Raw genomic sequence first — 21,735 nt, 5'->3', positions numbered from 1 at the left:
GCTTGTCCAACAGTACTATCAAATAAAATGAGTGGCCACATTTGCCCCAGGTTTCACAGCTCCCTGAGCAAAGTGCAAATCAGTTGCTTATATGTGGTGAGGCAATATATATATCTCAAATACCTCAGTTCAAGGTCATTACAGTGGCTGAATATAAATAGCTGGTTATTTTGTAAGTCCTTTCCCTTATTTTTGACTTCGTTGTTACTCATCACATGTATGTCTTATGTCTATTACAAAATTTTCAATTGATTTCCCAAATTTACCACATTCTGAGAAAGGAAGTACCCTAAGAAATGCACAATAGTTCTCAAAAGTAGGGTAACTATACCACATGTTGAACATGGGCTGTGTGCCACTTTTGCAGGTATTTTTACCCATAGTATCTCCTTTGACTTAATTCTCATGACAACCTATGCAATGTACATTATCTGCTTTGCTGAGAATATCCAGATGCTCAGGAAATCTGAGAAGTTCTTTCAAAGGGCAATAGGAAAAAATAATCCCAGATGCTTCATGTAGGAACAATGTGAGAGCTTCAAAAGACCCTCTGCTCTCGGGTCCCTGTCTGTTTTCCACCCTCCTCTGTCTAGAACTTCCTTTCTGGCAGTGTTTAGTGGCTCCTGTCTTACCCACCGGTGCATTCACGTTCATCACTTCCAGCATCCCCTCTCTCTTTATCAGCCAGTTTCTTGGCTTAGGAAACATACCTTAAAAGCACAGAAATGGGGCTGGAGAGATGGCTTAGTGGTTAAGCGCTTGCCTGTGAAGCCTAAGGACCCCGGTTTGAGGCTCAGTTCCCCAGGTCCCACGTTAGCCAGATGCACAAGGGGGCGCACGCATCTGGAGTTCGTTTGCAGAGGCTGGAAGCCCTGGCGCGCCCATTCACTCTCTCTCCCTCTGTCTTTCTCTCTGTGTCTGTTGCTCTCAAATAAATAAATAATTAAAAAAAATAAAAATAAAAAAAAAGCACAGAAATGCTAGAAACTTGGTGAATACTTAGTTTATGTTCAAAATGAAACTATGTAAATGATAAAAGATCTTCATTCTGCTTAGAGACAAAAAGATGTCTGTTACAGTGACATCATAGTTGCTTTTAATAAATAATGAAGACTTCAGGTATTTTTTTGAAGTGTTTCTTTCTGTGTGCACTAACAATAAAGTATCTCAAGTGAATGGAATTGTTTCTTATTGTTGCTTTTGCATCGTTAAATCTAGCAATATCCTCTGTGAAGCCATGAAGGTTTGAGATCTCATGTCATATTCCTGACACATAGTGGGACTTCAAGAGACATTTATTTGCTTGGATAGCAAATGGATGGTGCAATAACTGAAAAATTCATTGTAATTAAATTTAGCTGAAGGATGATGACGTACTTTGATATATGGCTAGTTTTGATGATATATGGCTGGCATTGATTATGAAGAATTAAAAACAATTTTGTTGAATTACCCAAGAAAGTATAGCTATAGCTCATGAGACCAAATCAGGTAAAAGATGAACATGAACTGACTGAGGTTAGGACCAATCAGGTAGAGGAGACCCACTCAGAAAGAATGCCGGGGGGCGGGCAGTATCATGCACATCATCTCAGACTGCTTGGGGTCATGCTCTGAGTTTACCAGGATGGTAAATGCAAGGATAGTTCTACTTCCATCCATTCCCTCTTAAACAGTACATATTTACAACCTCCCACCCTTTAGAGACAGGCTACATGTTTGCATTAATTTTCTAATTCTTGTTTATCTTTTTCAGAAAACGCCCCCTCTTAAAGCATCTTCTGGTGGCACTATCAGAAATGTCTTCCTTAAGTGGGAAAGTGCAAACGGTTTTAGGCCTTGTGGAGCCAAACACACTAGGTCGCACCTTGACCCATGAGCATTTGACAATGACCTTTGACTGCTTTTACTGTCCACCTCCTCTTTGCTATGAAGCTATCTCTAAGGAGCCTATCGTGATGAAAAACTTATTTTGGATTCAGAAAAACCCCTATTCTCATAAAGAGAACCTTCAGTTGAATCAGGAGACAGAAGCCATAAGAGAAGAATTGTTGTATTTCAAAGCTAAGGGAGGAGGGGCCTTGGTGGAGAACACCACCAGTGGACTTAGCAGGGATGTCCGGACACTGAAGTGGCTGGCAGAGCAGACAGGAGTCCACATCATAGCCGGAGCTGGCTTTTATGTGGATGCAACTCACTCTGCAGAGACCAGGGCCATGTCCACAGAACAGGTAAAAAGCACCAACTTACTTCATATTTTCTGGGTATAAGTGCAGAATAGCCTGGGCTTTGGAAATACCATTTGCTCAAAAGTAGCTGGATTTGCTACAAAACTTGGCTAGTTACAAGCACATCTACCAATTGGTACTCAGGCGAGTAACATTTCATTTCATAAAGAAAAAGTGTTGGGGAGGGCTCTTAATGCATTGGTCATGAAAAGTAGGACATGCTGGTACTCAGTTTGTGCATCTCTTAGTGCCCAGTTGTGCCACCTGTAGCCTTACTTTCCCATTATCAGCTTCAGTTATGCAATCTCAGTTCCCTCCCTCTGGATTTTATAATAACCAGCGATGAAAATTCACTGTGGGGTAAAACTTGGCAGGCAGAGGCTTGGCACTTCTGCAAATATGTTTCCTTCTCTTTTAACAACACAGGAGGGGTGGAATCAAATGCTTTCTTTTGCTTTTGTTATAGTGTCATATTAAGCAAGCATGGGTAGAAGGAAGCAAGACTTTAATGGACCAAAATAAAGAATAAGCTGCAAAGCTTCCTTGCCTGGGCACATGCTCATTTTCTGAACACATGTATATCACACGTATTCACATATATCTTCCATTACCTGTTTGATAGGCATAAAATGTAAGCTATGCTGTTTACAATCAGCTTATGTTACAAATCATTTGTTTTAAATTTTTATCCTTATGATTTTCCAAAGAGGACTAAAAATGCATTTATGTTATTTGAAGACTGAGCTAATGACATATCATGGGTAGCAAATACTGTATACATGAGTCAAGCAGCACAATATTGGTATTGTGTGCTATGCCTTTTCTAGGCTGAGTAAAGACTGAAAACAAGAGAGAATTATGGAAATGCTTGATGCGGTTGGCATAGATTTAGATGCTGCTCCCAGATGAAATTAGAGATTACTTTTCAGTCTGAACGTACTCTCATTCTCAGCTTTTCACTATAGCATCCTTAAGCTGTGGATTTGTCAAATAATCACAGGAAGATATTGCATCTCAAACTTATGAGAATTTGTTGAATTTGCTATTTGGCCAGTAAAATACCTTTGCGTTAGTTAATATGCAATGAATGAATGTTAAATACTTTTTTAGATGAATGCATTGCATTCATTCATGTGACATGCTTTTATTTTGATGTATTTTACAACCTATCAGATAGATTTATTCTCACTCTTCATTAGCTCACAGATGTCATTGTTAATGAAGTTCTCCATGGAGCAGATGGAACCAGTATCAAGTGTGGCATTATTGGAGAAATTGGCTGTTCCTGGCCTTTGACTGAGAATGAGAAAAAGGTGCTTCAAGCCACAGCTCAAGCCCAGGCTCAGCTTGGCTGTCCCGTTACTATCCATCCTGGACGGAGCCCAGCCTCACCTTTTCAAATTATACGCATATTGCAAGAAGCAGGTGCAGACATTTCTAAAACAGTTATGTCCCATCTTGATCGGTAAGCAGACGATCTTAGAAATTGTTGAAAAGTACTGTATGACTGATGTGTAACCAAATTTAAAAACTACTGGTGATGAGATTAATGAAATACTAATCAGCTAGGGAAATTTAGATCCTTCCTTTGAAAAAAATATATATGAAGTATATGTGTATATTTATATATGTATATCTACATATGTATTGTGTGTGTTAAATAGAAATATTGTAACTTCATTTGAAGAATAGAAAAGACAATATTAATGGAGAACCTAAGGTACATCAAGGAAAAATCCATCTTCCTGGCAACTGGCTTAGTGTCAAATTCAGTACTTAGCTATGTTGGGGAATCTTCTGATTATACTCATAAAATGAAGGAGTGGGCTTAAATACTGGTCATAGAAATAGTGTGTCATAATTCAAATACTAATTGTGGGGCCAAAGAACCTATATAAAGCCTGTCTTTTCCACTTACTGTGAGATCTTAGGTAGCTACATTCAAATCTCAGTGTACTTCAAGCCTGGTTTGGTGATATATGTCTGTAGTCCTAGAATTTAGGAGGCTAATGTAGAAGGACCAGGAGTTTCAGGCCCAGCAATGTTCCCTTTGGATACATAGGATATTCTGGCTGTGGGCTATAGAGCAAGATATTATCTTTAAAAATAGATAGGTGATTGGTTACAGATAGATAGAGTAATGTACTCCCTGGCCCAGTGGTACTGGCAACTAAGGAGGCTGCACTACAGATCACTTGAGCTCAATTCAAGACCTTCATGGGCAGCAAGGGAGACCCTATCTGAAAAACACAACAAAAATAATAAAGTAAAGCATTGTATTTGATAATTGTATTTTACCTGGTATTAAAAAAACACTATGTCTTAATGAATAAGTATGCCACATTTTAAATATTATAAGTTATGTTGTGGTGGATTGAATAAGATGTCTCCCATAAACTCGTGTGTTCTGGATGCTTGGTCCTAGCTGATGGCAATTTGGGAGGTGGACCATTGATGGACGACATGTGTAGCCACTTGGGGTTGTTACAGACAGCTCCTCTTTCCCAGAGTGGGGCTCACTCTCTTACTGCTGTTTTCCACCTGCTGTGGCAAAGTTGATTTCCAGCCTTGCTCATGCCGTGTTTGTCCCTGCCATCATGAAGCTTCCCCTTGAGACTACAACCCAAAATAAACCCTTTATCTCCCAGCAGCTGCTTTTTGTCAGGTGTTTTGTCATAGCAACTTGAAGGCAACTGTAAGTTATGTCTGCATACAGAAGGGTAAAATCCTCATTTATCTTTTGAAATTTTTCTAAATGATTTCTTAAATTCTTTAAAACATTCTGTTCTGTAGTTATTGCATATGTTCTGTGAATACCCATTCATATACAATTGTTATTAATCATGTGCCTCAGTTACTTTTATATGCCTACTAATTTTTGACTACTTTGTTTATTTTTTTATTTTTTTTATTTTAGAGAGACAGAGAGAATTGGCATGCCAAGGCCTCTGCAATTGAACTGCAGAAGCTTGTGCCACCCAGTGGGCATGTGTGACCTTGCGCTTGTCTCACCTTTGTGTATCTGGCTATTGTGGGATCTGGAGAGTGGAACATGGTCCTTATGTTTTGCAGGCAAGTGCCTTGACCACTAAGCCATCTCTCCAGCCATACTTTATTTATTGATTACTGAGGGAATAATATTAATATCTGGCATGGTGGATTTTTATTTCCTCATAAAAATATTTCAACTTATTTTGTATATATTCTGAAGCTATATTGTATGTATACACATTGTTATACCTTTTTAAATTTTGTATCAATATGTACTGGACCACCTTTTCTTTCATAATGCATGTAATGCTTTTTGTTCCCAAGACTTTTTTATGAGCCATTAATATAAGTGTATATTTTATGTCAGCATTGCACTTACATTTTTCTCCATGTTGCACTTTTCAGAGTTTTTTTGTTGTAAAGATATCTCTGGGCTGGAGAGATAGCTTAGTTGTCAAGGTGCTTGCCTGCAAAGCCTAAGGACCCAAGTTCGATTCTCCAGGTCCCACATAAGCCATATGCATTTTTGCAGTGGCTAGAGACCCTGGTGCACCCATTCTCTCTCTCTAGTAAATAAGTAAAAATGAATTTAAAGATGTCTTGTGTAATGAAGAGAACATGTGGTTTGTTGGGGTTTTATCTATTCAGTTATTCTTCATGTTCTAAATACAAACTCCAGTTTACTTACATTGCCTAGGTTTATTAATTAGCCTATTCTAGTATTTTTGTTGGTGTTCATGGTTATTTTATACCTTCATGATTCCTTTTTATTAATTATTTTTCTTCATCATTATATTTTTACTCTTTGCTTGTTTGCTTACTATTCCATTCTCTGGTAATTATGATAGAAAAGTTAATATATGTAACTTACCTATTTTTTAATCTAGTAGGTATTTTTGCCATTTTTCCTACAATAGTCATAGAGTCCTTCAACCTGTTCACCATCTAATAAGGTACATACTGTTTTCTTCCAAGATTATTACTTGGTTTTTTTTTCTTTTTTAATTTTTTATTTATTTATTTGAGAGTGACAGACACAGAGAGAAAGACAGAGGGAGAGAGAGAGAATGGGCGCGCCAGGGCTTCCAGCCTCTGCAAACGAACTCCAGACGCGTGCGCCCCCTTGTGCATCTGGCTAACGTGGGACCTGGGGAACTGAGCCTCGAACCAGGGTCCTTAGGCTTCACAGGCAAGCGGTTAACCGCTAAGCCATCTCTCCAGCCCTTACTTGGTTTTTTTATAAGCCCAGTGACTCAATATTATTTTGCTGTCATAAAACAAATTGTTGAGGCTGAGAAGATTGCACACCAATTAAAGGCACTTTCTTGCAGAGCCTTCTAGTCTGGGGTTTTGTTCCACAGCTACCCATGTATGTCAGATGCAAAAAGTGGCACAAGCATCTGATGTCCATTTGCAGTGTCCAAGGGGTCCTGGTATGTGTGTGTGCACACACACATAACTATGAATTGTTAATATTTATTTAGTGTAATCTTTTTCTTTTATTTTTATTATTTATATTTATTTTATTGGAGAGTGACACAGAGAGAGAGATAATTGGTGCACCAGGGCCTCCAGCCACTGCAAACGAACTCCAGATACATGCACCACCTTGTGCATCTGGCTTACATGGGTACTGGGGAGTTGAGCCTCAAACCAGGGTCCTTAGGCTTCATTGGCAAGCTCTTAACTGCTAAGCCATCTCCCCAGTCCCCAGTGTAATCTTTTTGTTCAGTCTTTTCCCTATTTTTGGTATGTATGATACATGATATGTAGGTGTGTATGCATGTGATATTAGCATGTTTGTGTGCACATGCATAGCCCATAAACAAACATGTAGAAGCCAGAGGCAGGCACCTATGGTCTTCCTCTGGTATTGTTCAACCTGATTTCTTGGGTACAAGGTCTCTCACTGAACCTGAAGCTTACATCATTTTGTTGTTGTTGTTGTTTGACTAGCGTACCAGCAAGTCGCAGTTATCCTCTTGTCTCTGCTGAGGTTAGAGGCATATATGACTATGCCCAGCTTTTAATGTGGGTTCCAAGGATAGAACTAGGATCCTCTGCTTTTACAGTGAACATTATACACACTGAGCTATCTTCCCCATCCTCCTTGTTTACTACTTCATTTTCTTTCTTTACGGTGGCTTCTTGTGTTTTAAGTCTTCCTTTAGTAATTGTATTATTTTTCCCTAAAGGATATCACATGAAATTCCTTCATAGAATGTCTGTTTTAATACTTAGCCTTTGTCTGAAAATGTCCTTATTCTGTTATTGATAATCCATGATGTGACAGAATTAATTGCTTAAAAGAGAGAATTCTATTTTATAATATTTTATAATATTTTTCCTAAGGCCTTCAGTGATGTTCCATTTTCAATGGCATGCATTGTTATTGTTGCTACATCAGCTGAAACTCGTTGTTCTTCTTATAAAATACTTTATCTTGTTTTTTCCCCTGAAAGCTTTTACTATCGCTATTTTTGTTATATTACATTTTCAGTATGATACAGCTCAGTGTGAATTTCTTTTTAGTGTTTACTTGACATTCCTTGGGGTTCCTGAATGTGAGTTTGTATCTTTCATTGCTTCTTAAAAAGCTCAGTCACAATCTCTCCAAATATTGTTCATTCTCTTATTATTTGCATCACAAACCCCAACTTGATATATGTAGGGCTTTCTTACCTGTCCTCCTCATCATTCAATATCTTCTTCATCATACATCAATTTGTATTTTAGAGCTTTGACTATTTGTTTTATATTCTTATTTATCTTTCAGTAGAATCAATACATTGCTTTCCTTTTTATAATATTAATATATAGTTTTTTTTTTACTTGCTAAGTTCTTAGTTACTCTTCAAATTTGTTTGGCTAAATTTTATAATTTCAATTGTCTTTGATGTGTTTCCAATTGTTTGAAATACAATATTGAGCTTATAATTGATATATGAGTTCTATTGTCTTTTTAAATATTGATGTACTGTTATTAAATGACTCCATAAGGGTCCTTCATAAGAAGTTGTTGTTTTGTGTTTTAGAATAATTTTTTTTATAGTGACTGTTGTAACACCTTTGTGTTGCTGGGACAAAACACCCACCGAAAAGTTTCTGGTGGGAGGATTTATTTTGGCTTACTGTCTATAAAAGGGAAGAAGCTTTATGATGATGGAAAGATGGTAAAACAGAGTCTGTACATCACCTCTGCCACAGCAGGTAGAAAATAGCAGCAAAAGAATGAGATGAGCTAGCTCTGGCAAGCTGGGGCTGATCAGCCTCAGGGTCTGCCCCAGTGACATACCTCCTCTAACGAGCTTCCCCCTCACAAATCGCCACCAGCTGGGGACGAAGTATTCAGAACACATGAGTTATATGAGTGATCTTTTTATTAATATATAACACACATAGCATAAAATTTATCATCTAAAGATTTTGAAGCATCCAGTTCAGTAGAGCTAAGAGTTCTTACCCCCAGCCTATAATAAGGACCATTCTACTTTTGTCTGAATGTATTTGACTATCTACGTACCTTAAATGAGTAGTCCATAAAGCTTTTTATGACTGTTTAAATTTTTTACATGAAAGATTATTTATTATACTTGATGGGTACAAAGTTGTAATTATGGTTTCCCAAGGGAGACATTTTCCATCCTCATGCCTTCCTTTCATCAGAAGATGAACATATTTCCCCATATTCTCTCTGTAGGTGGGAGTTCTGTCTGATTCATACAAGTGGGTGTTCTCTTTGAGTAGAGGGCAGCTACCTACACAAATCTACAATTTGACCTTCCACCCTTTTCAGACCCAAGCACTATCTCATGTGGCCCACAAAATGCCTCTATTCATGATGCTCACTGTGTCCTTATTATTTTCTGCTCAGATCTCTTGTGTCTGTCCCCAAGCAAGGTTTTAATTTTTCCGCCAGTTCAACCAAGCATTTTAAAAAATGTGATTTTCTTGAGTCTTCTGTTTTATTCAGTGGTTAACATATATTCTGCTGAAAAGGTTTTCTGTGAACATTTAGTCTACCATACTGTTTGAAAGTTGAGCAAGGTGCTTCGTAAGGAAGAATCTTACCGGGCTGGAGAGATGGTTTAGCAGTTAAGCGCTTGCCTGTGAAGCCTAAGGACCCCAGTTTGAGGCTCAATTCCCCACGGCCCACATTAGCCAGATGCACAAGGGGGCTCATGCATTTGGAGTTTGTCTGCAGTGGCCGGAGGCCCTGGCGCGCCCATTCTCTCTCTCTCTCTCTCTCTCTCTCTCTCTCTCTCTCTCTCTCTCTCTCTCTCTGTCATGCTCAAATAAATAAATAAAAATAATAAACAGAAAATTTTTTAAAAAAGAAGAATCTTCCCATCCCTCCCTATTCAGTTAGACATTAAGTTAGGAAATTATGTGGCACATAAACATAAAATAAGTTTTCATGCTAAATTATGAATTAAACCTTAACTGATACTTAACAGAACTTAACTGATACTTAACAGAAACATTTTCTGGCTTATGAAAATTAAGCAACATAGAAAGTGCAGGTGTTTAGTGTTTATTTCCAAGTGATATACACATAAGAATGTACCTACCATATCACTATATACATTATGCTTATGTGTTACATATATACATATAGAGGAATACACTTTTATATTAAATAATAAAGGTATTTTACCTGATTTCTGCTGGCTGGAATTCCAATATTTTCCTCTTGGATGGGTGGGGTAGAATAGAATTATTAACCTGATAAGCTCAGAGAATTCTGAAAAATTCTAAGATAATTGCTAGAACAGACACAGTACACACACACACACACAGTACACACACACACACACACACACACATACACACACACGCGGTTCCTGTATTGTAAGCTATTTGGGATTCATGTGTGTGAAAAAGAAACACATGGGAATATTTATGTGGGAATCATCCAGGAAAAATGGCTTTAGGAAAATGTTGCTTTGGGGGAAAAAACAACCACCAAACAAACAATAAAGTAACAGGAAAAAAACACAGTAGGCAGATGTAGGCAGCATTAGCTATTTGAAGAGACTGTTCACAGCAAGCCACTTGCCAGGCTTTGACTAGGTCAGCCTTTCATAGGCTTTTTGAGCTCTACTGAGCTGTCCATACAATCATATCTGTGCTGAAAGAGAAGAGACTTCAGTGCTTTGTGATGGGGACAACTTGCAAAAGGGCATGCGCAAAATGCAGAGGACATACAAAAAATCTACCACCCCCTAAAACATAGTCTATAAAGATCCCAAAACAAAATATCATGTCCTTTTGTTTCTCCCAGTGTAGTGTGTGTGTGTGTGTGTGTGTGTGTGTGTGTGTGTAAGAGAGAGAGAGAAAGTGTGGTGGAGGGTCCCATGCATGGCAGCATGTGTTTGGAGGTCAGAGGACAACCTTGGGTATTGTTCCTTGCCTTCCACCTTGTTTCAGCTTTACATGGGCTCTAGGGATCCTAACTCAGGTACTCATGTTTGCATGGCAACATACATTGAGCTATCTATCCTGCCTCCGTGATCTGTTTTGGGGCACAGAAGGTTACGAATTCATAGACTGATAAGATTTGCAGCTGGTAAGTTGAGGTGAGGGTCACTTTGCCCTGTGGCTCATTTTAGAACATATTTCAAAATAAATCCTTGGGCTGAAGACATGACTTAGCATTTAAGGCACTTGTCTGCAAAGCCAAAGGACCTAGGTTCAACTTCCCAGGACCCATGTAGGCCAGATGCACAAGGTGGCACATGTGTCTGGAATTCACTTCCAGCTGCTGGAGGCCCTGGCACATCCATTCTTTCTTTCTCTCTCTCTCACTCTCTCTGTGCCTCTTTCAAATAAATAAATAAAAATTAAATGTTTTTTTTAAAATAAATCCTCCAACTTGATTGCCTGTCAGATTGGCTTATTTTTCTCTTCAAAGTTGGAGTTCTATTATTTTGCAGGAAACAAAAATATTTCACTGTATCCATATCATATCAAAGCAGTTCAATATTTTCTGAAGGCATACAAAATCTTCATCAAAACTCATGTATTAATACAGATGTGCATGCTTGCACACTCACACACAATACAACACTAATAGCTTGCTACATGCTATTCAAAAGGCATCATGGAGATGCTGGAAAAAGTTAATGAATAGCCATTACCTTGAAGACCTGTGAACCACATTGCTGTCATGTGACCACTTGTGACCTGTTTACGGTCATTTACCAGGTGACAACAGCTTGACAAGATGAATCTGCTTCTGTGTCCCAGGCCTCCCCTAACATCTGTTGCCCTTAAGACACATGGGCCTGTTGAAGAGCATGTTGACCGCTATGAATTTAACCCTCAGAGACATCACGGGGGCTGCCCTTGTCAATGGTAGTCACCCAAAGTGAACATTTATTGGAAAATAGAAACCGCCCTATTTCATCAATGTTTTATCACTATTATTTGTGGTGACTTTGTGTGTGTGTGTGTGTGTGTGTGTGTGTGTGTGTGTGTGTAGGCACACGCTATAGGTGCATGTGCAGAGATCAGAGGACAACCTCGGGTGTTTTACCTTCTAATGAGACAGATTTCTCTCTTTCTGCTACTGCTGCTTGTGAGTTTCCAGATTCTCCTGGCCACGCCTCCCATTGTTGTGTGTGCCCCCTTTTATCTGGCTTTATGCATGCAATGAGGAGGATCAGAGTCATGTTGGCAGACTTGCAAGCAAATCCCTTTAACTGCTAAGCTATCTCCCCAGCCCAGCCCTTGCATTCTTGTTTAGCTTTTTAATGCACAAGGCTTTCCACCTTGCCATTTAATCGTTTATAGTAATTTTACCATCTGTTAAAGCTCTGTCCATTTTTCCAGGTGATAAAGAACAGCAGCATGGCCTTAGGGCTAGTGAAATACAACCTATACGTGTATTAAGAATATACCCGAGCCAGGCGTGGTGGCGCACGCCTTTAATCCCAGCACTCGGGAGGCAGAGGTAGGAGGATCGCCATGAGTTCAAGGCCACCCTGAGACTACAGAATTAATTCCAGGTCAGCCTGGACCAGAGTGAGACCCTACCTCAAAAAAAAAAGAATATACCCATCTGGAGCTGGAGAGATGGCTTAGCAGTTAAGCGCTTGTCTGTGAAGCCTAAGGACCCCAGTTCAAGGCTCAATTCCCCAGGGCCCACGTTAGCCAGATGCACAAGGGGGCGCATGCATCTGAAGTTCGTCTGCAGTGGCTGGAGGCCCTGGCGCGCCCATTCTCCCCCCCCCCCTCTGTCACTCTCAAATAAATAAATAAATAAATTTTTTAAAAAGAATATACCCACCTGGGCTAGCGTGATGGATTAACCATTAAGGCACTTGCCTACAAAGCCTAAGAACCCAGGTTCACCCCCCCAGAAGTGACGCAATGCACAAAGTGGCACACACACACACACAAAGTGGCGCTTGAGCCTGGAGTTTGCAGTGGCTAGAGGCCCTGACACACCAATTCCCTGTTTCTGTCTCAAATAATAATTAATAATAATAATGTACACATCAGCTACTCTTTTTGTCACTTCAGTTGCAAGTAAATTTTACCATTAATGCACTATTAGCATAGTTGTAGATATTTGTATGACAACAAAATTCTTTCCCTAGCAATGAAATCTGGGGAGGAAGTCATAGGTAGAGATGTGGATAGTCTCCACTGATTCAACTTTGGAGCTTCCTGGAGGGCAACAGACAGGTACTATGCATAAATCTCTTTTCTTCTTGCATTTCTGTTTAACAATCCAGAATTTTGATGGAAATCCAGAGCCCAGGGCCTGATCAGGGGGTGTGACAATAATTAAGTGTAGAAAGATAACACGTAACTCTCTTTGAAAATTGCCCCCTGGGGAAGGTAACAGAATTTAACCTAAGGGTTTCTGTAAAACCATAAGGGAAAATTTGAGATTTGGCTCAAGACACATTTTATTCTCTTTGTCTTTAATCATTCATGCCAAATCAGTCCAACTGTTGGAAGGATACAAATATGACACAGTTTTTTCATGCTGTTAATTAAATGAAGAGAGTGGAACATCACTTCATCCATTCAACAAATATTTGAGTGACAAATTACCATATGTATATATCAAACATTGGGCTGTAGTCAGGAGAGCAACCTACTCCCTTCCGTCAAAATAATTATTTAATTATAATTAGGGTGACTTTAATTTTAAGGTTGTCTTTGAAAAGCCATAAAAATAATTGTGCAGTATCCTTAACTCTACACAATTTTAATTCATATAAACATTAATAAATCAATGTGAAGTTATTCAAAACAGTTCCAAGCAAATGCTGGACAAATGGAAATCGAACAAAGATCTTTGTTTCAGGCCTGGTGGTGTATACGTTTAATCCCAGCAGTAGACATAGTAGGATCACTGTGAGTTCACGGCCAGTCTGAGAGTACATAGTAAATTCCAGGTCAGCCTGGGCTAGAACAAAACCCTACCTGGGGAGTAGGGGAAAGATCTTTGTATTGCTAAAGAGCATAGTAGTATTTTACAAAAGAACATGCAAGGTTTTGTGACATTTAGAAACCTTTATGGTTCTTTCATTCTTAACAGTTAGCAGTTAAGGAGATGTTCATGCAGGTACTGTGTGCCTGCTTTTGAAATGCACTGGGAAGGAGTGTGTGTTATATAGGACTATAGTAAGACACAACTTTGTTATTTGGGGATAGACCCAACCAGAGTGAGAAATTCAAGAAATTAGTTCAGGCCACAAAGAATGAGCAAGTGAGAAGTTTCAATGGAAAATATTTACTAATATCACTTCTCTTTCTACAGTTACTTATGCTCCATAAAATGCCTTCTATTTTAATTATTATACAAAGTTAAATATGTGTACATGCTAGATACATGAAAATCTAGGTGCTCCTAAATGTGGCATCACAGCCAATTACAGACATATATGATTCAGGTAAGAAACTTTACCTAAAAATATACATTTTTTGTAGGATACCCATTGCCATGAATCATGTGATGACATTAGCATCAGTGATTCATTAATGCAACATAGATTTGATGTCCATATGGAGCACAATAGAGAAATAAAGGATGCTGGAGTCAGTTGCCTGGTTTCACATCCAGACACAAGCATTTACTCACTATATGACTTCCAAAAAGTCCCAAGTTCTTCAAATCTGTTTGCTCATATATCAAAGAGGTTAAGAAATATATATATATATATATATATATATTTTTTTTTTTGTCTGAATATGTGGGAGTGGAATGTTTTTTGTGTGTCTGGTTTTACATGAGTACTGGGAAATCAAACCCAGGTTAGCAAGCTTTGCAAGCAAGCTCCTTGAACCACTACACCATCTCCCTAGTGTAGAACAAATAATAATAATCCGTAAAGTGCAATACAAATTTCCCTTCCTATTTTTGCTTATTGTGGACCATCTTTTCCATGTATTTCAAAGACAGACAAATGAAATGCAAGCACAAAGAGCAGTAAAGAAGAAAGCAACTGAGGCAAAGGTTCGTAAACTGAAACGCAGCCCAACTTTATGTTCATAAATAGTGCCTGAGAAAATGCAGGTACGCTGTAGGAGTGCCTGAGGGTGCTAAGTGTCCCAGAGCACTCTCCTTCACAAAGCCACCCGTGCCGATCTGCCACAGCAGGGCAGAAGGCAGCACTGGTCCTGTGTTCCCCCCTCTGAAAGCTTCACTAGTAATTTTTTTTTCTAAAGCAATTTTTCATGCTTCTGACACCATCCACATGAAATGTGACACTTTAACAAATAGGATTGTCACGTCTATGAGATTTACCTTCACTGTCCTGAACACTGTCATTCCCTGAACTGCACAGATCTCTGTATATGAAAAACATAACCTCTGTGCTGTGTGGCAGCTGCAAAGTTCATGTGGTAAAAAGCTCTTCCTGGGATGTATACACTGTGAAATCGATTTTAAAATAAACTTTTAATTACACTTTTCAGCTCTGAGCACCTTCTGGTTTTAGTCTAATTTAAGCAAGGGTTTTTCTCTCTTAAACATCTGTTCCTTTTGCTTAAACCTTTACTTAAGTCATAATATTGAAAGTGTTACATCATTCCTTCTATGATGTCATCAAACATGAATTTAACTGGTCAGAGAAATGATAAAAATAAGAGAAAGATGCTTGTTAAAATTCAGATAATAAGAAGGTCCTGGGGAGATGTCTACATGGATAAGAGTGCTTGCTAGATAAGCATGAGGAGCTGTTTGATCCCCAATACTTATGTAAAAAGTGGGACAGAGCACAGCACCTAGGGGGATGGACACAGGAGAGTCCCTGAGACTCACTGGTCAGCCAGTCTAGCTGAGAAACAGCTCAATGGGAAGCCCTATGTCAAGGCTCTCCTCTGGCTTCCACGACCTGGCACAGGGTACTTGCATGTGCACACATGAGTACATATACTTTCCCTGAGAGCCAACACACATGCTGCACACACACTCCCGGACTTTTTTAAATTGTGCCCCTTGGTTTGATCTGAGCTCCAGGCTAGAAAGTGTTCTTACTTTCTGCTTTGCTGTTCTCGCCTGCTAAACATCATTTGATTGTTAAAATAAACCTGGACTGCTTGCTTGCTCTAATTAATAGATAGATAATAGACAGATAGTAATGTCTTATTTAATACAAAAAAGAATCTTGCAGGGCTGGAGAGATGGCTTAGCGGTTAAGTGCTTGCCTGCGAAGCCTAAGGACCCCGGTTCGAGGCTCGATTCCCCAGGACCCACGTTAGCCAGATGCACAAGGAGACGCACACATCTGGAATTCGTCTGCAGTGGCTGGAAGCCCTGGCACGCCCATTCTCTCTCTCTCTCTCTGCCTCTTTCTCTGTCTGTAACTCTCAAATAAATAAATAAATAAATAAACAAAAAAATTTTTAAATATTAAAATAATAATAATAATAATCTTGCAAAGAGATATATCTTTAAAATACCACCAAATAGTAATGAATTAGTTGGATATTAATGTAAGTGTACCATCCTAAGTGAAGAGTTTAGTTGAACCTAAATTCTTGGCAAACATTTAACTGAAATAACAAATTATGTTTTGAAATCATTTGGCAGTGTTTATTCCACATATTTTTGACATTTAAATTTACTTCTAATTAATTGAAATATATCACCTGCTAGAAATCCAGCTATGGTCGAAGACTTAGTTAGAGCATGCCCAGCTCCACAGCACACCCAAACCCTCATTATCCAAGCTTAATCAGCAAAGTCATGCTGCCATTAGTAGAATAGGAATACACATGAATAGTACGTTCAAAATTATGTTAATGCTGATTTTTTTTCTGTTTTGAGATAAATCTTGGTATGTAGCCCAGTCTTTATATGTAACTCAGGCTAACCTTAAAATTTCAGCCTCCCAAGTGCTATGATCATAAGACTATGTGACCACACCAGGCTTCAAAGTTGAGTTTATTTAGATTAAATTAGATTGTAATCATTGGATTATAATGTATTTTAATTTCTTTTAAATTCCATTAACTATTTCAAAATTCAGTTTAAGTTTTGAGATAAATATTTCTAGTTGAGCTTAATAATTATTGTAAGTGATGTTGCTATTTATAATTTTTTATAGAATAAAAATATTTCATGTAACTCTATTTGTACAAATGTCTCTTGGTTTCAAACAGAGAGTGCACAGTGGAAGGGAAACAAAGAAATTACTTGTTTGTAACAATTTTTTAATATTTATTTGAGAGTGACAGAGAGAGAAAGAGAGAGAGAGAGAGAGAGAATGGGCACTCCAGGGCCTCCAGCCACTGCAAACGAACTCCAAATGCATGTGCCCCCTGTGCATCTGGCTAACGTGGGTCCTGGGGAATCAAGCCTCAAACTGAAGTCCTTAGGCTTCACAGACAAGTGCTTAACCACTAAGCCCTGTAACAATTTTTATAGTGGTCATTCATTAAAATTCTCTGAGAAACCACCTACATATGAATATATCTTTATTGCTATATTTATATGGCAACTTATAAAGTGCTTGATCAGGAATATAAGTTTTAGCAAAAACTATATTCTAAGCTCCATGTGCCAGGCCCAGAGCTAGCTCAACAAGCAAGACAGAGATGCTTGTGATCCCCTAGTCTCTAGGTCTATGAATTCACAGATTGGAATAGCTGACAAATTACTATGCTGTCAAGGTATAACATAATGGAATGGATACTAGACTGGGTTTTGAACCTAGGTTGGAGATCACTTAAAAATAAACTGTCTTATTATCTTTATTATGCCATGACATTAACAAATAACATAATTATAATATCAGTTTATTGTGAGTTTCAGATTCTACTCCTCTCATGTTCTTAAAATTACTTAATACTACTAGTCACTTGCCCAGACACGTCCCAATTTTCCTCCTCCATCCCTGCCAATGTGCACAGTACCTCATGGTTTACTGCTTATGTTGTCTTTATCCTGATCAATGACATACCATTCACCACAAACATTAGCCTTACGTTTTCTCTTTTCTGTATTTCAGCATGATAAAACTGGCCCACCTCAACTAACAGCTCCAAACCCAACCCTTCCTATCCACTCTTTTCTTGTCACCGGAACTCAGACCTTTCTTTGTCACTTGTACTATTATGTCTCATAAAAGCAATCATTCCCTTGGCCTTCCTCCTTAATTCGCCAGATACCTCTTCCCAAACACAAATCTAATTATATTCTCTTCCCCACACTTACAACTCTACTTGCACTTGGGAGGAAAATCCGAAGAATTTGGTTCTCTGATTCCATCTTCTCTCTTTTAGGATTTCCCATTATTCTCCAGGAACCATGCAGAATCTGTACTAAAGCCACTCTGACTATAAAGTTGAGTGTCCTATACTGATTTTTCTTACACTCTCATACACTCTTGATCCTTTGTTATGAATTTCTTATTTTATTCCCTGTATCTGTTTGTAAGAGCATTTCTTAAATGTGTAACTCTCAAGCGTTTTTCCTGAACCAGCCAAAAATATCTATTTTTAACCCATTTCCTAAAAGTATTGTTATGATTATATTTGATAAATTCTGTAAAACAATTAATTTGTTTCAGTGTACTTTTCCTTAGAATGGAAATGTATGCCATCTGTTTTGCAGCACATACATCATAGTCAGTGAGTGGTCAGCATTTATTACATGGAAAACTGATTAGATAGGTAGGTTTGGTGGATTGATGGTTATTTCCTTTCTCAGTACTTTACCTCTGATAAGCTACAGACTTACATTCACAAACAATAAGCTACCATTTGACTTTCAGCAGGTGTTCCTCTGAACTGTTCACCTCTCACCCAACACCTGAACCCCACCAAATGTTGTATGAATAGGATATTTCAAGACTCATTTCATTTGCTGTTTTCATAATGCTTTGTATTCATTTGTACTATAAAAGTTTAAATACCTTCTGCAAGCCAAGTGTGGTGGTGCATGCCTTTAATCCCAGCACTTGGGAGATAGAGATAGGAGGATCACTGTGGGTTTTTTTAAACCTGAGACTACACAGTGAATTCCAGGTTAGCCTGGGCTAGAGCAAGACCTTACCTTGAAAAACCACACACAAAAAAGTTTAAATTTCTTCTGCAGGCTTTTTTACTTGAAACAACAGCTGAAGTTTCTCATGCATACTTATATTCCTATCACAAATGAGAGCACACATAGGTGATGGTGTTTGCTCAATTGATTCATGAATGTGTGTTTGAATGTATGAAATGAAATTGTGTATTTGGAAGTTTTGTAAAACTGTAAAGCTGTAAAGCTCCAGGAAAATAGAAAGTGTTGTCACCATCTTGGGTATACCCATGAATCATAGACTTTTCTTTTCCCCTTCTTTCCACTTGGAAAGTCCCAATACCCTTGTCTAAGTTATCACTTTACACAGACATCCTTATTCCCACTCAGAGTGCATTTTGACATTAAACCAAATCCCTCAACACATGGATAAGATCTGGACTATAAAAGGACTTGGAAAACAGAATCAACTTCTTATATTTCTGCTCTAGCCTTAACACAATATGTAATTGATAAATATATTCTGAAAATGAAGATGGCAAAATTATTTTAGAGCCATTTCCTAGGCCAATGATAGCATGCTTTCATTACATTTGTATCTGTACATTATATCAACATACCAATTTGTAGTATATTATATCAAGTATCAATTTATATTCGAGAAGCAAAATTATAAAATATACAATGGAAGAAACTATGTCATGTTGGGGTTAAGGACAAACACTTGATTTTAAAGAATCTAATATTCCTCCTGGAATTCCTAGGATATTTCATAAATGGCATGACTGTCATTTTATCTATCTTAAAGATCAAGCATTCTTCACTGTAAAGTTCAAGAGTTCTGTGTTTAGGGCAGGAAGTGAAAAAAGACTTACCTTAAAATTTGGAGAAACTTGGAGTAGGAAAAAATAGAATTATTCATGAATATGAAATATGAAATGAGGAAGACTGTCTGAGCTTAACATCTCCATTTCCATGTGTTGTGAGGTCATTGGAGTCTAGGAGAGGTGAGGCCACTGTTTAATCCTTAGGCAGAGTCCATGTTCCCATAGAGCTATAGTGAAATTTGGGGTCAACCTTTTCTCCAAGTGAAAAAAAAAGTAAGTCACTTGTGTAAGTAACACTGCATTGCCAGTCCCTGAACATCATCAAGCTGAATGCCATTTTCGTGTAGGTAAGTCACCTCGTTACACTTGTGGAGCATGGGACTTCTAGACGTTATTGTGACAGTGCCTAATTCTCCGCAAAGTGAGAGCTAATGAGGTTCAGCAGGGCTGCACTAGTGGGTTGGTGTTCTCATCAGGGAAGGGACTGGTTTAATAATGTGACTTCTCAGCACAAAAGCAGTCTGGATTTTTTCACAGCACTGTAGTTTGGGAGCTGAGCTATTTACCTTTAATCATTACCTTTCTCATTTATAATTTCCTCACGTAATTTTAAAATAATATTTTATTTATTTATTTATTAGCGAGAGAGAAAGAAAAAGAGGCAGATAGAGAAAGAGAGAACGGGCATTCCAGGGCCTCCAACCACTACCAATGAACTCCAGATGCATGTGCCACCTTGTACAGCTGGCTTATGTGGGTACTAGGAAATCGAACCTGGGTCCTTTGGCTTTGCAGGCAAGTGCCTTAGCTGATAAGCCATCTCTCCAGCCTTCCTCATGTAATTTTTATAAACAATAAAACAGCAAAGACTATATTAAATACCTATGTTATGATTTGGATATTAAGTGTTCTCTCAAAAGGCTCATCAGTATTAGTTCTCAAATGGCAGAGCTGTTGAAAGGTGATGAGCGTAACCTCATACATAAAGTAGTTACTGAGTTCACAGCTGAATGGACTACTATTAGGAAGTGGAGTCTGGTTGGGGAAGCAGGTCAAAAGGGGTGAGCCTTTGAAGGGCATATGTTGTCTCTGTCCTTCTTCTCTCTGCTTCCTGGCTGTCATGGGTAAGCAGCTTTGCTTCACCATGCACTCTGCCAGGATATTCAGCTTTCCCTCAGGGTCTAAGCAATGGGACCTAGTGACCATGGACCAAATCTTCCTTTGAAATTATAAGCTAAAATAACCGTTCCCACCTGCTAAGTTATTTTCTCAGGTATTTTTGTCAAAGCAATGAGAACTGACAAAGGAATGCTATAAATGTCAGATGTTGATTTTCGTATAGCACCTGTATGTATCTCTTCTCCTTCCCCTCATCAACACCCAGTATCAAGTTCTTTCCCTTTTCTTTCTTTATTTTTCCTTTTCAGGCTTTTGAAAATAATTGCTGACATTAGTTTCATCTTGTTTTGTTTGTTTTTCATGTGTTTGTTTCCATGATAAGAAGAACTTGAATGAATTGATTTTCACATTGTCTTCATATTAATGCTTTGTTATCCAGAAAAGGTAGTTGTATCACTATATGTCAGTCCAAAAAAATAACTACATATGTAGGTGATATATATGTATACATATGCATATAGAATGACAGCACATTCATTGTTAGCTGTGTTTTCCTACTGCCAATTGCTTAATTACTTTCCTTTTAAAGATATCTTCTCCCCCACAGGTATGACTATAACTTTTAAGAACATTTTACAGAGAAACTATTTCCCTCAATGTCACACTTGTCTTCCCATGGATAAGAATTTCCAGGATTGCCATGTGTAGAGAAATGTCATTAGAAAATGTTATTCTTCCTATAGGAAAAAATCTGTGTCCACAATTACATTCAGATAACAAATCCATGAGATAATCAACTTATAATTAAAAAAAAAGGTTCATTGTGAGCCATCGTTTTAGAGATTCTTCCCACAAACAAGTGGACACATTGGTGTTAGTCCTCTGCTAGACGTGGACTACACATCATGGGAGGGGGCTGCAAATGACAGAGAAAACTTCCTCACATCATGGCCAGGTTAAAAAGGAGAGACAGGGCTAGAGAGACAGCTTAGCAGTTAAGGCACTTGGCTATGAAGCCTAAGGACCCATGTTCTACCCTTCTGATCCCACATTAGCAAGATGCACAAAGGTGAGGCAAGTACAA

The 21,735-nt window shown here is 38.3% G+C and overlaps 1 protein-coding gene across 2 annotated transcripts in view; it reads left to right on the top strand.

The window, feature by feature from the left end:
• Pter (phosphotriesterase related) overlaps nucleotides 1-21,735 on the top strand; it is a 95,395-nt gene that overhangs the window by 62,378 nt on the left and 11,282 nt on the right. For both annotated transcript variants that reach the window (XM_004662358.2, XM_045135201.1), the window contains exons 2-3: nucleotides 1,757-2,231; nucleotides 3,428-3,693. In XM_004662358.2, the coding sequence (XP_004662415.2) occupies nucleotides 1,800-2,231; nucleotides 3,428-3,693 (698 nt within the window). In that variant the 5' untranslated portion in view covers nucleotides 1,757-1,799. The remainder of the gene's footprint in view (nucleotides 1-1,756; nucleotides 2,232-3,427; nucleotides 3,694-21,735) is intronic.

Source organism: Jaculus jaculus, chromosome 15 (genome assembly GCF_020740685.1).
Source record: "Jaculus jaculus isolate mJacJac1 chromosome 15, mJacJac1.mat.Y.cur, whole genome shotgun sequence".
Lineage (NCBI taxonomy): Eukaryota > Metazoa > Chordata > Mammalia > Rodentia > Dipodidae > Jaculus > Jaculus jaculus.
The sequence above is the reverse complement of the archived record's forward strand: the minus strand, read 5'-3'. Positions and strand labels throughout refer to the sequence as shown.